The 16,817-nt window shown below is 32.6% G+C and overlaps 2 protein-coding genes across 5 annotated transcripts; one reads left to right on the top strand and one right to left on the bottom strand.

The window, feature by feature from the left end:
- Window positions 1–2,968: 2,968 nt before the first annotated feature.
- On the top strand, window positions 2,969–8,189 carry LOC139898635 (uncharacterized). The gene is made up of 3 exons (XM_071881387.1): window positions 2,969–3,221; window positions 6,792–6,932; window positions 7,861–8,189. Exons 1-3 carry the CDS (start codon window positions 3,024–3,026, stop codon window positions 8,002–8,004), a joined length of 483 nt encoding a protein of 160 aa, XP_071737488.1. The 5' UTR covers window positions 2,969–3,023; the 3' UTR covers window positions 8,005–8,189.
- A 610-nt stretch (window positions 8,190–8,799) lies between these two features.
- LOC139898634 (uncharacterized) lies at window positions 8,800–12,188 on the bottom strand. 4 transcript variants are annotated; one of them, XM_071881386.1, is made up of 8 exons: window positions 12,130–12,160; window positions 12,044–12,097; window positions 10,957–10,979; window positions 10,768–10,839; window positions 10,564–10,675; window positions 10,268–10,417; window positions 9,808–9,871; window positions 8,800–9,671 (listed from the first exon to the last, which is right to left on the bottom strand). In XM_071881386.1, the coding sequence occupies exons 3-8, from the start codon at window positions 10,977–10,979 to the stop codon at window positions 8,926–8,928; spliced, it is 1,167 nt and encodes a 388-aa protein (XP_071737487.1). In that variant the 5' UTR covers window positions 12,044–12,097; window positions 12,130–12,160; the 3' UTR covers window positions 8,800–8,925. The 4 variants fall into 4 exon arrangements, 1 of the variants encoding a protein (XP_071737487.1); XR_011777087.1 differs by adding an exon at window positions 10,039–10,104 and having other exon boundaries at window positions 9,597–9,671; window positions 12,044–12,188; XR_011777086.1 differs by having other exon boundaries at window positions 9,587–9,671; window positions 9,808–10,104; window positions 12,044–12,188.
- Window positions 12,189–16,817: the final 4,629 nt, after the last annotated feature.

Raw genomic sequence — 16,817 nt, 5'->3', positions numbered from 1 at the left:
CTATGATTCTATTTAAGCTAATGATTAGTAATTAAGATTGACATAGTCAATATCATTACAGTAGAACAACTAATCTTTGTGTAGGTTATCTTAGTTAACTTTTTGAAGTTAAATGATAACATTTCGGATCCGACAACCATGAGGGTTGAGAAGAGATTATGTTGTGGAATGAGACTAAAGCCCTTGAAATGATAGTTTATATGAAGGAAACCTAACCCAGTTGACTGGAGATCCCAAGATCTGGGTTCAATAGGACAACCTAATTATATAAACTGAGGTCACTGTGAAGGAGTTGTTAAACTTCTTAAATCATATAAGGGAGTTATTAAGCTTCCTAGTCCATTCCTATAACCAATTTTGACAGTGATGTAAGGTTAAGCATTAGGCTTTTAATGATTTCTAAAGATACTCATAAGGTGGTGGTAGATCTTTATGAAATCACCAATGTGAGAGAGAAGTGGGGTCGCTTCGAAAGGAATTATTGGGCACAATTCCTAAAGCTCTCGTAGAACCAGGCTAGTGTTCAGGACCATAATGAACACGACTATGAGGAGTTGAAATTGTCAGGGAGAGTCATGTGTGAAATGTATTGTCGTCTACACAAGCGACAGATCAGTTCAAGGACATCGCGTCTACTGAGAGCCAGGAGACTAAGTATGTTTCATAAGGGAAGGTTCAAAGGGTAACACCTACCTATCATGTGCATGACTCAACTGTTGAAAATGCAGTATGTATTTGTGTGTTACAGATCGATATCTATTCATGTGGGGGATTGTTGGAAAATATTACTTTTCTAATGCAAAATTTTTAAACTTTGGACCTAAATATGTATACATATATAAGATATTTATGAGTAATATTTTATATGACTACGTTGCTTTTGACAAGGGTATATTATGTGTCCAAAGTTATATAGTGGTGAATGAGATATCGTGTTACAAAGTGAGGAGTTTAATGCTTGATTAAAGGAACAAAAGTGGGTTGAGTTTGACCTATAACCCATCTGTTTTGACCCAGTTCCTTAAGAATCAAAATCCCATAAATCAAGGCACAATTAATGCTAATTAGTTGACATTTGAGATCAATATTTACGGTATTGATAATTGTCATTTAATGCATTAGGTGTAATAGTTATAATTTTGGTGTATAAATATACACAATATTCCTCATTTTGTAATACATCTACGACCAAGAGAAACACACACAATTATCTCTGCATTTTCAGGCAATCATTCAATTCCGGCTGTACACAGCTTTGGCCGTTGTACCCTGGAAAACAGATGACGTGTAGACGGCGAATCTGTTTTAAGGGAACCGTTTCAAACACGGGCCTCGGCTCAACCTTTTGTTGTTCATGGTAATATCCTTTTGATTCGGATCAGGTATGAACATGTTACTTCATATTTATTTGTATGATGATTCGTTTAGTTGTTAATCTAAATTCGTTTCAGGTACTATATGTATAACAGCTCCATTGTTGCAGGTTCAAGGTGTCGATTATTTTGAGATTTGGGTTTTGTGAATTGTTTTCAATGTCATCCGTGCATGGTGGTTTCATCATTTGTTTTGTTTAGGTGTTCGGTGTTTTTCGTTTTCATCATATTGTCACATGTTCTCGTCATTAACTACAAATTGGCGATTGAATTTTAGTGAATCTCTTGGTTCGAGTTGTGTGAAGACGCCGTTTTTAATCTGTCAATTATTTTAGTTGGTGATCGTCAATATAGTTCGAGTTCAATTCACAAGGTGAATCAATTGGATCGTTGGACATATTAAATAAGACTTGTTAAGACCTGAATTACTATGTAAGTGTGCGCTTAATTACATTTTAATTAAATAGTTCGGCATTGAATGCTGAATCGTTCAACATCTAACACGTTTATTTTTTATCTCTGAATGACACAAAGGGTATGTTTGGATGAAACTAGTTGGATCTGGAGCTTATAACTGGATCTGGAGCTTATGGACTAGAGCTGGAGCTGGAACTTATTTTTAAAGCTGGTAGTTGGAGCTTATTATTTTTTATAAGTGTTTGGTAAACTAGCTGGAGCTTATTTTCTAGTTCATAAGCTCTACTTTTTTTTCATAAGCTACTAGAAGTAGCTTATTTTTTAAGAGTTTATGATTTTCATAATCTCTACTCTTTATGTCTACCAAACAAAGCTTATGACTTGGAGCTTATTTAAATTATAAGCTCAAGCTCCGATAAGCTCCCATAAGCTCCAAGAAGCTTGTATACCAAACACGCCCAAAGTACTGAATGGTTGAACATTCAGTATTGAATAATTCAAAGTGAAATACTATCTTAACCATTAAGTAATAAATCAATTTTAATTTATATATGAACACTTATTAAACAATTAATATATTGTTTTTATATTAGTGCAATAAATTAATAAGTTTATTTTACATTATTCATTCACATTTTTATTTATTTTTTCTTTTTAAAAGGCATCATTCATTTATTTTGTTCATTAAAAATGATTATCAAACAATTTTTTTGAACATCGGTTCAGATTCAATAACGGGGTCCGAACACAATGTCGGACCCACTCACCCGATCAATTTCTGAGACGAACATTACAGTCATGTCGCTCGTGACGAGCGAATCCATATGGGCATTCGGGTTAGGCTCGAACACAATACTATCGAGACCTCAGAGACCTTTGAAATGAGCGGGTAACTTCAAGGAAAATTTTTGCGGCTCAGGGCCCCTGACCTCCTTTATGAAAAGTCTTGACACCATCAATAGTTTAACATTTATCAAATATGTTTTTTTTTCATTCAAAAACAATTCCATTCAAAAATTTTAAATCATTCATAATATTAACAATTAAGCGGTTAATCATTCGGTTTTATCAAACTTACATCTTTGGATTTATCCATTTGATTTTTTATTTTATTTTTTCCCAAAATTAAAATACAAATAAAATAAATAAATCGGTTATGTTGGATGGTTAATTTATGAGAATCAGCAAGGGATTTGCGTTTGACAAATAAACACATAAGACAAAGATTAGCCAATGGAGAAAAAGAATGCATTAGAACATCTCCGAGTAACTCAGTCAGATGCCGACCGAGTCACCGGACTTAGCATCCCTCCCCAACCACCTGAAGCTTTACACAGCTTCTATGAAGAATTCAGCATCAAAGGAATACGAGTTGACCGATTCCAACCCGGTTTCGTCTCTTGCTCTTTCACAGTTCCCCCTCGCCTTACTGTTAGTAACAACATCCATCCCATTACTTAATTCATACTTTCTTCTTTTTACTCAATTCTTGATATAATCAAATTCAATTTTGGGGAAAAAAGTGTTTCTATGTATTTTCAGTTGACAAGAGGTGTTTGTATTAAATTATATACGTTTTCATTGAAATTTAAATAAATAAAAAATGAAGTTAAATTTAACAGCTTGAGAGATATAATAAGCCAAACAAGATGAGCTCGTTGGGTTTTGTTTTTTCACAAATCTTAGTAGTTTATCTTAATAAGCCGGTAAACACGGCTATGATATGTGTGTTATGACTTGAGTATATACCTGACAAGCGGGTCAGGTTTGAGCCGGACCCAAACGGATTTGGGTCGAACTTAAATGGGTCGGGCTTTTTTAATGGACCTAAATGGGTCGAACTTAATTGGGTCGGGTCGGGTCGGGTTTGGGTCTAGACCCAATTTTTGCCCTAAAATTTTTAAAATGAAATAAAAATCTCACAAACGCGAAATTTAAAACTGAACCTGAAACGCGGACCTAGAAATTGAAACGCAAACATATAAACAAACAAGAAACTGAAAATTGAAATTGAAACACGAAGCTAAAAACTTATGACTAAAACGCGAAACTGAAAACTGAAACTGGAAACTAAAATCTGAAATTTAAACATAAAGCTGAAAAACGATAACTCGCGAAACTAAAACTGAAACATGAAACTGAAAACTGAAACGCGACAATGAAAAACGAAACTGAAAAACTGTAACCGAAACACAAAACAGGAACGCGAAACTGAAAATGAAAACTGAAACGCGGAACTGAAACTGAAACGCAAATATGTAAAATAACACGAAATTAAAAACCGAAACTGAAACACGAAGCTGGGAACTGATAACTAAAACGCGAAACTGGAAACTGAAACTGAAAACTGAAATGCGAAAATGAAACGCAAAACTAAAACTGAGACGCAAAACTAAAATGGGAAACTGAAAACTGAAACGCGAAACTGAAAAAATAAAACTGAAACGTGAATTTGAAAACTGAAACGAGTAACGTAAAACAGAAAACTGAAACTGAAATGCGTAATTGAAACGCAAAACTGATAATCGAAACTGAAACACGAAAATGAAAAGTGAGACCAAAACCTGAAACGCGATACGGAAAAATGTAACTGAAGCGCAAAACTGAAAACTGAAACGCGAAACTGAAAACTGAAACGCCACTGAAAACTGAAACTGAAACGCGAAACTGAAAACTGAAAGTAAAATCGAACACTGAAAGTGGAAAGTGAAACCAAAAGCTGAAAAGCGAAACTGAAAACCGAAACATGAAATAGAAAACTGAAACGTGAAACTGAAAACTGAAACCCAAATGCGAAATTGAAAACTGAAACGCTAGTGAAACTGAAATAGAAACGCGAAACTGAAAGCAGAAACGTGAAACTGAAAATGGAACGTGAGACTGAATAAACTGAAAACGAAAACGCGAAATTGAAAACTGAAAATGAAACGCGCAACTGAAACTGAAACGCGAAACTGAAACTGAAACGCGAAACTAAGAACTGAAACTGAAACGCAAAAGTGAGAATTGAAACGCTAAAATGAATCTTGAAATGGAAGAAAACTACACAGCTCGACTCGTGTTATCTACGCAAGACCCGTTGGACTCCTATACAAGATCCGTTGGACCTGTCTCTATTTATTGAGCTTTAGGGATTTAGACTAAATGGACTCATGTTTTTTATTTGTCTAAGACCCGTATGGGTCTTAGACAAACCCATATGAGTCTTATAAAGAGTTTGGGATTCCTTGGTCAGGCATGGTTATGACTTACGAATGATATACATGCACAATAAAAAAGGTCCGAAGTGATTAAATGTTTGACACCAATGTTTAGGCATGTTCTAAATTCTTGATGTTTTGGGGTTGCTTATTTGGTTGTTTATATGTCTACTAGTGAAATGACCCTTGAAATTACGAGTTTATTTAAATGATACAGTTTAATGATATATTTAGATATTAAGTGATTGTAAATGCAAAAGTTATTTAGTTTAATGACCCGTGGAACCAAGGATTCCGACTAAGAAAATTGTCGTTGTTTTTAAAAATATATTGATTTACTTAACTTGGTTTGAATAAATGAGCTACATTTATTCTCCCACCGGCCACCACCCCTTTCCGATTTGCATCACGGTTATTATTTTCCTTGTCATAAAAGCCTACATTATAACCTTTTATTAAGACATGTATTTCGCATACATACGTAACGTAATTAATCCCGTAAAGAGAACCTATATTTGAATAACAATAATATTATTATAATTATAATTATAATTATAATAATAAACAACAATAATAATAAAGTTTGCTTAAAATTTGAGTATTTATAATTTTAATAATAATTATTAGTAATAACAAATGTCTCTTGAAATTTAAAAAAAAATTAAAATACAATTATTATATGAAGGTTGTATAATATGCTTCAAAGTTCGTACATGTGTTTATAGAATATTTTGTAATAGATTGTACAATTTTTTTAAAGTTTTTACATATGGTCATAGAGTATTTTATCTTTAAATAGCTATTTATCTTGTATTTTTTGATTAGAATTAATTAATTAATTAATAATGACATCATGATTAAAAAAACTAAAGAATAATTAGTGAAATGATGATATCATCATTTTAGAGGTTTATATGAATATATAGATAGATTGCTTATCTTGACAAATCCAAACATCCTTCTATAAACAAAGTTGATACACTATTATTTTTAATAAATCCAACCCAAATGACATTATGCATGGTACAACTTGGTAACTACAATGTTACAGTGGATATATCATAAATGATGGTTGATTTATGATTGCCCTTCTAAACATGGCTTATCTTTGTATTTTTGTAATCAATAAACACTTATAAACAAAGATCTAACACAATGTATTGTAAGATAATTTATAATTAGCAATCCCAACTCCTTTTTTTATTGGATAAGAATCCCAACATATTTAGGTATGTTAAGACTAAAATAAAAATGTAAATTATATTTTGATCCACTCTGTGCGGGTCAAGCAGTTAACATAAAGCATTCCGGGTACGCTTTGCGCGATGGATGCGAGGAGTTTCTTCCTAACGGGTGCTTGAGTGACAAATGAGAGGATTCGATGCCAAAATTGCCGCTCAAAAAAATGTAAAGGGACTGGTTTATTGGGCTATAAATACCCACTAACCCCTTCGATTATAAGTGATGTCATATTCCATGTTCAAGAGATCTAGTGGAATGTTCTAGATTGTTAATTTCATGTTTGCGTCCTCTCTCTCTAAGATCTAGTTTCTCTCTCTAAAACCTAAACTCTCCAATTCAATCGAATTCGATAGATCATAACAAGGTATATATTGTATATATGTATCTGAAGCACGAATATCAGTTTCGTGTATTATTATTGTTACATTTTTTTTTTTTTGCTTTCCATATCTATACTGAAACCGTTGTTTTGGGTTTGAAGTATACTGATTGGTTGATCACTCGTAGATTAGATTTGTGACTTTTGATGTGATTATTCTTTTCCCTGAAATAAAATCAGGATAGGGATGGAAATCTGGCTGTTGGAGCAATTGCGTGTTTAGTAGATGAGATTGGCGCGAGTGTGCTGTATTTAAAAGATGTACCTATAACTGTATCAGTGGACATGTCTATTTCTTACCTTTCTACTGCCAAGCTCAATGTAAGTTTTGTACATGTTTTTGCATTTTTTATTGTACCCCTACTAGTCGGGGCCTAAGCCCTATAGGGACCAATCGGACAAGTCAGTGACTAGTAGGAGGTTGACCAACTTTTGACTGTATTTAACCTATTTCGACCGAATAAATCCGACTTTGAAATAATAAATATGACTTTGATCGACGTTGGAGACTAGTCGGGGACTTTTACAACCATGTATGTACGTTTGGGCATATTCGTTGTGTAAGAAATGTCATTGGCCTTCACGTCATAAAACATAAAGGTTCAAGTACTCAGTACTTGCAAGGTATGTGATATTGTAAACTATTTTAAAATGATAAAATTCAATAAGTTTGCATTACATGATTTTATTAATTGGCTCTTTAGCAATTAGGAATTGAGTCTGCCATATTGATTTTGTTGCATTAAATTTGGAAGAGTTGGGTTTGTTTGTGAAGCTAAATTGGCTAGCAAGCCACTCAAAATAGGAAAAAAAAATATAGGACAAGTCTAATATGTTGTGGTGCGCCCTTGAATTATTTGGTGAAATGATTTTTCTTTTTTTTTTGGGTAAAGATTTTGGGGAAATGATTTGAAAAATTAGGTTAGCGGGGAGGGCGAGTATTTTTATTTATATGTACGAGACTTAACCGGGTATCCGTGAATGTTTCCGATCCTTTTATGGCCACCCCAAGATATGTTTCTAATGAGATTTGAGCTTGAGACGGGATGTCAAGGAGCCAACCACTAGGCCATCTCGTGATATGAAAAAAGTTATAAGACTTGGTTGTGGGGTAACCCGACTTCTACTATTGATCTGTATTGATTTACAAGTTATTGGGCCAGCTTGGTACCGGGGTTATAGAAACCTTGTATGTGATGGGGTTGTTTGCACGCACGCATATGTTCTAAAAATGAACATTTTTGGGCAGGATGAGTTGGAGATTAGCTCAAAGCTTCTGGGTGGAAAAGGGCCGTATAACGGAATTCTTGTTGTTGTGAAGAACAAAGCAACAGGAGATGTGATTGCTGAAGGACGAAATTCGCTATTTTCTAGAACTAGAAGCAAAATTTGAAAATATGTTTGCTCTTCTGGTTTGATTAGCCTGGAGTATTAATGCTTTAAATAAATTGTTCTGTGTGTAAAGTATATATAGCTACTGTTTTAAGCAACTAGAGCAAAAATGATGCTTTAGTGTATACTAAAATAATTTAAATAAGAATAAAAAATTTGACCGCTTCTCGTGTTTAATCATATTTTCATTCTGTAATTATGCCTCAGGTAAAAGTCCTTTTTAAACTCAAACTAGATGGAGTTTCATACTAGTCCCGTGGACTAGAATGGCTCATACAAATTAAAAAAATATACGTTTTGATCTATTATTTAATTTAATATAGCAAGTGTATAATGAGGTTACAGCAGCTGCAAACCAGGTTGCTCAAATGTATGACAGAACCGAACTTGACAGGTTTTGTGTAGAGGATCCTAACATTTTTTTCTTTTTCTTTTTTTGTTAAAAGGTTACCTGGATTACACGCACATAAAAGAAAGATCTCTATATGTATATTGTATATGTATCATAGTTAAGGAAAATGCGCTATAAGATGTTATAACCTAGAATGAATAACTACATTTCTTCCATTTATTCAAGTTCCAAATTTGTTAGGTTCAAACACGCATCAATGCTGGAATACGTACCAAGACCTTGTTCAACATATACACAGTGGACATAAATTACAGACCCCACAAAACCAGATTTAAGTTTAGCTTCAAACATATATAAGTTTCAAGGTAATTCACATAAACTTGTCAGATCAAATGTTCAACAACCAAAATGCATAGACATAGAAATCCAAGCCGAACAGCGAAGTTGAAGTTTAAAAACTGGTTTAAAATAAAGATGGCAATCAAACAGCATATAGTAGCCCCACTTCAAGTCCATACCTAGTTAAAACTAATACGCACGTACCATACTAAAGTTCTCGTACATTTTGATTTAATCAAGCGATGCAGACCTAGGAGTCTGCGACCTCGAGACACTTCCACTCCTACTTAAGCAGCTCCTTGAAGGAGACCGAACAGGGGATACGCTTGGAGAGTAACTCCTCCTTGAGCTCCTTCGCGATCGTTGCGAGATACTTCTCCTTGACCTAACCGGGGAGACGCTAGAAGAGTAACCCCTGTAATGCCTCCTCGGTGAAGAAGAAACGCTACGAGAAACATATCTATAACGCCTGCTCCTGTACACAGGTGAATAATCATAATCCCTGTAGTAGTACTTGTGTGATCGTCTATAGTCAGGTGAATAGTCCCTTGAGTCGTATCGGCTCCTCCTGTAATAACGGTCTTCTGGGCTGTATGATCTAGAACGGTATCGGGTTCTCCTGTAGTAACGGTCTTCTGGGCTGTATGATCTAGAACGGTATCGGGTTCTCCTGTAGTAACGGTCTTCTGGGCTGTATGATCTAGAACGGTATCGGGTTCTCCTGTAGTAACCGTCTTCTGGGGTGTATGATCTAGAACGGTATCGGCTTCTCCTGTAGTAACGATCTGGGGTGTAAGATCTGCGCGTTTCATCTGGGGAGCTAGAACGCGAGGAGTATGACCTTCCACGAGAGTACGATCTACGACGCCGCCTACTATAATACGGAGAGTATGATCTGCTTCTGCTCCTATCTCTTTCAGATGAGTAGCATGGAGAACGACTCCTCGTAGAAGAGTAAGTTCGAGATCTACGACGACCTATATGAACAATGAGCGTAAGTACAACAAGGAACTTGTAGAAAGATAACACGTTAGTAAAAGTACCATTATAAGTACCATTACTGATACTGATATTCAACAATGAGATATATTTAATAATGGTTCAGATACATACCACGGACAGTCGTCAGTCCAAGATACCTTCCTGGAGTAGGTGTCCGGCCTCTGCGTCTCCTGGCCTGCAGTTTCGAAAGAAGGGTATGAGTTGGAGAAACCAAAATATTAAAACTTACGCATTGTAGTCTTTCCGTATTGAAAACAGACAAGAAAATTTGTAGGAGCATCAAATATTTAAAAATAAGAATAAAATGCACGAAAATAATAAAAGAATTGTGAGATATACAACCCTTTGGGTTGATAGTCTGATATTTGCTTGTGATGTGATTTGTTAGTTTGGAACTTTGATGAAGAGCTGCAACATACACACCAAAGTCTGTCAAATACAACATCTTACCCGCATAGCAAACAAGTTTTAAACTTAATTACAAACAACTAAAAACAAACGACCCGTACGTATATAGGCTCACAAAGGAACTAGCAAATTGCAGGAAACGGTAGGAATTAGAAACATTTACCTTCTCGACTGTGATGACACGGCCCTCGAGGACCGACCCATCTAAGTACTTGATGCATCTATCCGCTTCTTTAACATTAGACATTGATATAAACCCAAATCCACGAGATTCACGAGTCCGAGGATCCATCACAAGGTGAACATCTTCCACCTGGCAAAACACATTCACAATTATATCAACGTTGATTGTTATCATTCACATCAACAGAAAACAGTTAATCCCCTATACTAAACATAATAGTACTCGCATTAAACTTAATTTAATTATAAATTACAATATACAGCTTGAAGAATTACCTTTCCCTCTGATGAGAAATGTTTCTCGAGGTCCCTCTTAGTAATACGAGGCGATAAACCTGTCACATACAAATTATTTCCAGGGTTTTCAACATCACTTGCATCATAGCTCCTGCAGATCATTCAATTACAATTAAAAACCACTTATATTCAACTAAACTTCAAGAGTGATCAAGCTGTGTGAAGATATGAATGCAAACTTACAGACTCCTTGATCTGGACCTCGATAAAGACCTGTCGTAACGTTTGTGCGGTGGTGAAGGAGAGGGGGAATACCTGAAACCAAGACAATAAGTAAATAAGTAAATAAACACAATTGCCTTGATAATATGTATATGTATGATGTATATATCATATATGTATTTTGTATTTAAAAAACAGACATACACGTACCTTGATCTCCTTGAGTATGACATCTGAAAGAATAAAGGAAAAAGAAAAACAGACTTAATTAGCAATGGCACAAGAATCATGTATATAAGATTATAACATTATTAAGAGTAAATAACGAAAACGGATATCCTAACTATATCAAATTTCAACTATTTAATTGTTATCAAATTTCTCATTTCAACTAATTAATTGTTAGATCAATTTAGAATATCTAGGTTTTAACACCTTAATTAGCATCACAGCACAACAACATACGTGGTGTGGTGTGGAGATGAGATGTAGACAATCATTCCCTATTCGAGAATAAAGACAAATCATTTATCCACTTAAAAAACTCTCAAAAGTAAAGAAAGTCATCTCTCTATTCGTCGGATAGAGAGATCGACGGATAGAGAGATTGCTTCCGAGCGGACCTCCGGCCAATAGGTAGGAAAAAGTTTTTAAAAAAATAAAATAAAAATAAAAATAAATTAAGACGCCATGGGTTATAAATCCTGCCTGAAAATTTAATTTAGGCTCTAAAAGTCAGTCAAAAATTTCCAAGTTTTTTTACCATCAAAATATGATTAATTTGCCTCTCCCTTCTCGTTATCATCAAAAAACATAATATTTTCGAATTAATAAAAATAAATTCATAGAGGTAGGTCACTTCTATAATGGTAAAAATACATAAATTTCTGAAATTTTCAACAAAAATAACAAATATTAATATTAATATATTTAATATATACATAAAATGATAATAGATTTAGTATTTGATTCCCAACATCTTTTACAAAATTACAGCAATTGAATCTTCTATAGTTTATGAGAACCATAGCAACACAGTAACGATGTAAATCTAATAAATCACAAACGGATCACGTAAGATATCTGAAAATAAATTTAATCACAAGCTAAACCGATCCTAAAATCAACTCTCTGTGTCGGATTAGAGAAGTAATAGCAGAATCGAATTAAAATAATTCGAATCAATTAACAAGTAATTATTAACAGAATTCAAATCATCGAGACTATTAATTAATTTAATTAACACTTAATTAGAAAATGTCAATTCCTAAAAGTAATCGAAGAATCGGTAACTAACCTTGGTGATATTGAAACGAACGCGAGATCGATTATATAATTAAAGGCTGATATTTTGATAAAAGGATGAATTGATCTTAATATATTGTAACGATAGATAGACGATAATTGAGGTGTGTATGTATATGAATATATGAATCATCAGAATAAATATAAATATAATATATAATATTATTAATATAATATAATATATAATATAATATAATATATGAGTTGAGTTGTTGAAGGAATCTAAAAGCTTTACGAGAAGGCGTAACAAAGAGATTTTTGAAGCTTTTTAGAGCTTTTAACTTTTAGTTTTTATGAAAAAGCTCCTAACTAATATTTAGCTCCGTTTGTTTAAAAGAGCTTCTAGCTTTTAGGATTGTGAAAAAGCTCCAATCTCAAACGTTGCTTCAACAAGCGTTTAAGAAAATGGAATAGCGTTTGCAAACTTATTTACCGAATTATCCTTCCATAATTATAAAACCTCCCACGTAAATACTCCATGTAGCAATATATTTTATGCATGGCCACGTAATAATATATTCTCCTCATGGTATTCTGCTCATAGTAAAAAGGGTAAATACAGATTATGTAGAGATAATTGGTAGAGATAGGTTTCCAAGGTCTGGTACGCAACATTATAAGACCAAAAGATTCAACTTTTCAACTAATACCACCTCAAATCATGAACGACAAAAGATACATGTCGTATTTCAAGGTATGTTTTCGGTTATTAGTAGTATTATATATGTTTTCGGTTATTTGGTAATGACTATGTTTTATTAAACTAAAATAATGATATTTAAGTATTTTTTCTAGTGTCCATTTTTGTCATTTTACTTATTTTATAACAGCTCCAGCTACTTTGCCAAACAATTAAAATACATTTAAAAAGTTTCAGCTAAACGCCTGCAGCTAAACGCTTGCAGCTAGTTTTGTCAAACATACCCTAAACCTGATTTATTTAGTTTTAGACAAAACTATTGAAATGACATGTGGAACCACGAGTTTGTTTAAACGAAACAGTATAATGATATATTTTAGGTATTAAGTAAATTTAAACGCTAAAGTCATTTAGTTTAATGACCCGACAGATTCCGACTAAGAAACTTCTCGTTGTTTTTACAGACACATTGATGTACTTAACTTGGTCGGAATAAATGAACTACATTACTACATATATTCTCTCACCATCATCTTTCAATTTTCATCACAATTACTATTTTTCTTGTCATAAAAGTCTACATAGAACCTTTTATTAAGACGTGTATTTCGTATACATATATAACGTAGAACTCAATATTTGAATTTAAATAATAATATAATAATAATTAATATTTAATGAGAGTATATTTTTTTTCTCAAAAAACATAAAATAAATAAATAAGTAGATTTAATTTAATTAGTCATTAATTAGATTAATGACATCACCTTAAGGGTTTAGATTTTTTTTCAAATTTTAATTTTTTCTTAACAAATGAATTATCCTAATAATGACATCATCATTATAGGATTTTAATAAATATATATATATATATATATATATATATATATATATATATATATATATATATATATATATATATATATATATATATATATAAATTAATATCCATATTTATAAATATCATATCCTAGGAGAATATTTTATTTCTTACTTCGTATTGTTTAATAAGAGTATATAAAGTCTTTATTTCACTGTATATAGTAGAGTATATCGTTTTTTAACTGAAAGAAAAAAAAGTTTTGATGTTTTCTAGTTTTCTACCATAACAAATGGTCATAAAGATTGGAAGTTGTTGTAGGAGTGTAGATGTCAAGAAGCAGGAGCACATGAAGTGGTGCCTGATGGTATAAACTAGTTGTGGAGCTCGCGCTTCGCGCCGGGGGCTCTGTTTTGAATGCGAGTTAAAAAAAAGTCTTGATCTTTCGACATAATATTGAAAGGTTGTTCCTTTTGTGAAAGTTGCTTCTTTTAGCGTTCGGGTTTTATTTTAAAAAAAAAAGTTAGTAAAGTGGGGGTTCGATTTGTATTTTAATAAAAATTAGTGGGTTAAGTTTGTGAAATTTGAAAAAACTTTACGTATAAAGTGGGGGTTCGATTTGTATTTTAATAAAAGTTAGGGGGTTAAGTTTGTGAAAATTGAATATTAGTTAAAAAAAAAGTTAGTAAAGTGGGGGTTCGATTTGTATTTTAATAAAAGTTAGGGGGTTAAACTTGTGAAATTTGGGAAAAAAATATACGTATAAAATGGGGGTTCGATTTGTATTTTAATGAAAGTTAGGGGGTTAAGTTTACGAAAAGTGAAAAAATGAATAGTACTATGCATTTCCACTTTACCTTTTAGATATAGGTATATAATGTTTAAGCATGTAGTACAAACAATATAAGGTAGGTGGATGACTTTATGAAGGGTAGTTTTGTCATTTTTACTTATTTGAGGCATGCATGTAGAGTTTTGGTTGGCTGAAATTTAAAAAGATAAAATAAAAATGTGGCAAATGACATTTGAGGACGATCGCTACAGTAATAATTTGCTTTAACTGAAAAAAAAAAGTTTTGATGTTTTCTAGTTTTCTACCATAACAAATGGTCATAAAGATTGGAAGTTGGTGTAGGAGTGTAAAGAAGCAGGAGCACATGAAGTGGTGCCTGATGGTATAAATGTTTAAGCATGTAGTACAAACAATATAAGGTAGGTGGATGACTTTATGAAGGGTAGTTTTGTCATTTTTACTTATTTGAGGCATACATGTAGAGTTTTGGTTGGCTGAAATTTAAAAAGATAAAATAAAATTGTGGCAAATGACATGTGAGGACGATCGCTACAGTAATATAAAATAAAATTGTGGCAAATGACATGTGAGGACGATCGCTACAGTAATAATCATTTTTACTTATTTGAGGCATACATGTAGAGTTTTGGTTGGCTGAAATTTAAAAAGATAAAATAAAATTGTGGCAAATGACATGTGAGGACGATCGCTACAGTAATATAAAATAAAATTGTGGCAAATGACATGTGAGGACGATCGCTACAGTAATATAAAATAAAATTGTGGCAAATGACATGTGAGGGCGATCGCTACAGTAATAATTTGTCTAATAGTATATTAGGATAATAATTGTCAAAATTGTAACTGTTCCAGGTGGATCATACTATGAGCAAAGACTAGAAAAAAAAATAGAAAAAAAAACCTCAAAGAACACTCGAACCCTAAACATGCTGGTTAAGAATAGAGTGCTAACCACCTACACCAAAAAAAACGTCTGAATAGAAACAGTTAAACTCATATATATCAAGTAAAACAAACGGTAATTTAATAATTAAAAAAAATCACGTGAACAGTAAAAGTATGTATTTGATTGATATAACTAGTTGTTGAACCTTCGCTTCGCGCCGGGAGTTCGGTTTTCAATGTATTTTTTGCGCTTAGTTTGTAAAATTATTTCGTGGCTAAAGAATGATGTCGTTGAAGCGCAACTCGAGTCGAACTAAAATGTATAACCAGTGAAAAAGTTAAATGTTATTTTAAATTAATAATATATGCCCATCTCTACGTTTAGCTATGTACTTATCGACTTTTAAAAATTTAACGCAAAATCAACGTGTATGAAAAGTACCCCAAATATTTAGCGTTTTTAAAAAGCGTCCGTTTTGCGTATAGTTAGTGACATTTTCTTCCTAAAATTATTTCGAGTTTAACGATGGTGTCGGACAAATTTAACTCGTTGCGAGCGAGAAGATATGACCCGTTGAATATTTAAGTGGAGTTTATTTAAGATTTTTTATGAAAATGGTTATTTGACACTTTACCCCCTGTTTGGGGGACCGATTTGAATATTTGAAAAAAGTGTGGGGGTCTTTGTTGGTGTAGGGAAATTTAATTAGAATTAAAAAAAGTGAGAGGACGAAAATGCCCCTAGTTACTATTCACCATTTTTGTCTATTAAATAATATAGTAATTATAATAACTGCAATTTTTATTCTTAAAACGTAAATGTATCCTAATTTAGTCCATGCATTAATGGATAGTTAAATTGCCCGTTAGTTAGGCTCGTACGTATCACGTGATTATAAAGGGTATGTTTGGGAAAACTAGTTGTTAGCTGAAAGCTGATGGCTGGAAACTGGTAGCTGATAGCTGGTAGCTTTTTGATGTATTTAAGTATTTGATAGAGTAGATGAAGCTGTTAAAAAATTATAAAATGACAAAAATGAACATCAGTAAAAATACTTAACGTTAAACATAATTATTTATATATTAATGAAACATAGTCATCAACAAACACTTAAAAAACATAGTATAATGACTAAATTATTAATGATGTACATTAAAAATTAAAGTAGCAACCGTATTTCGTTTGATTTTTAATTAATGAGAAAATGCATGAATTAATTTTTATGCTGTTGGAAAAAAAATAGATTGTTTGGATATATATATACATATATATATATATATATATATATATATATATATATATATATATATGTATGTATATATATATTTTTGTACATTATATAAAGCGCGTGATAATAATTTCTGTCACGTGTCAACTTCTCCTTTACTTTTGTCACGTGTCAGTCTATCAGTTATTTTTATATATTAATTAACCAATATAATCCTACATGTCAACTTCTGGTTAATTTCTGTCACGTGTCAACTCCTCCTTTACTTTTGGCACGTGTCAGTCTATCAGTTATTTTTATATATTAATTAATCATTATAAGTATGACTTATAATTTATAACTTATCCACTTATTTTGATATTATTCCGTATATATTAG

The sequence above is a fragment of the Rutidosis leptorrhynchoides genome, chromosome 3, assembly GCF_046630445.1.
Source record: "Rutidosis leptorrhynchoides isolate AG116_Rl617_1_P2 chromosome 3, CSIRO_AGI_Rlap_v1, whole genome shotgun sequence".
Taxonomy (NCBI): Eukaryota; Viridiplantae; Streptophyta; class Magnoliopsida; order Asterales; family Asteraceae; genus Rutidosis; species Rutidosis leptorrhynchoides.
This window is presented reverse-complemented; position numbering and strand designations above follow the sequence as displayed.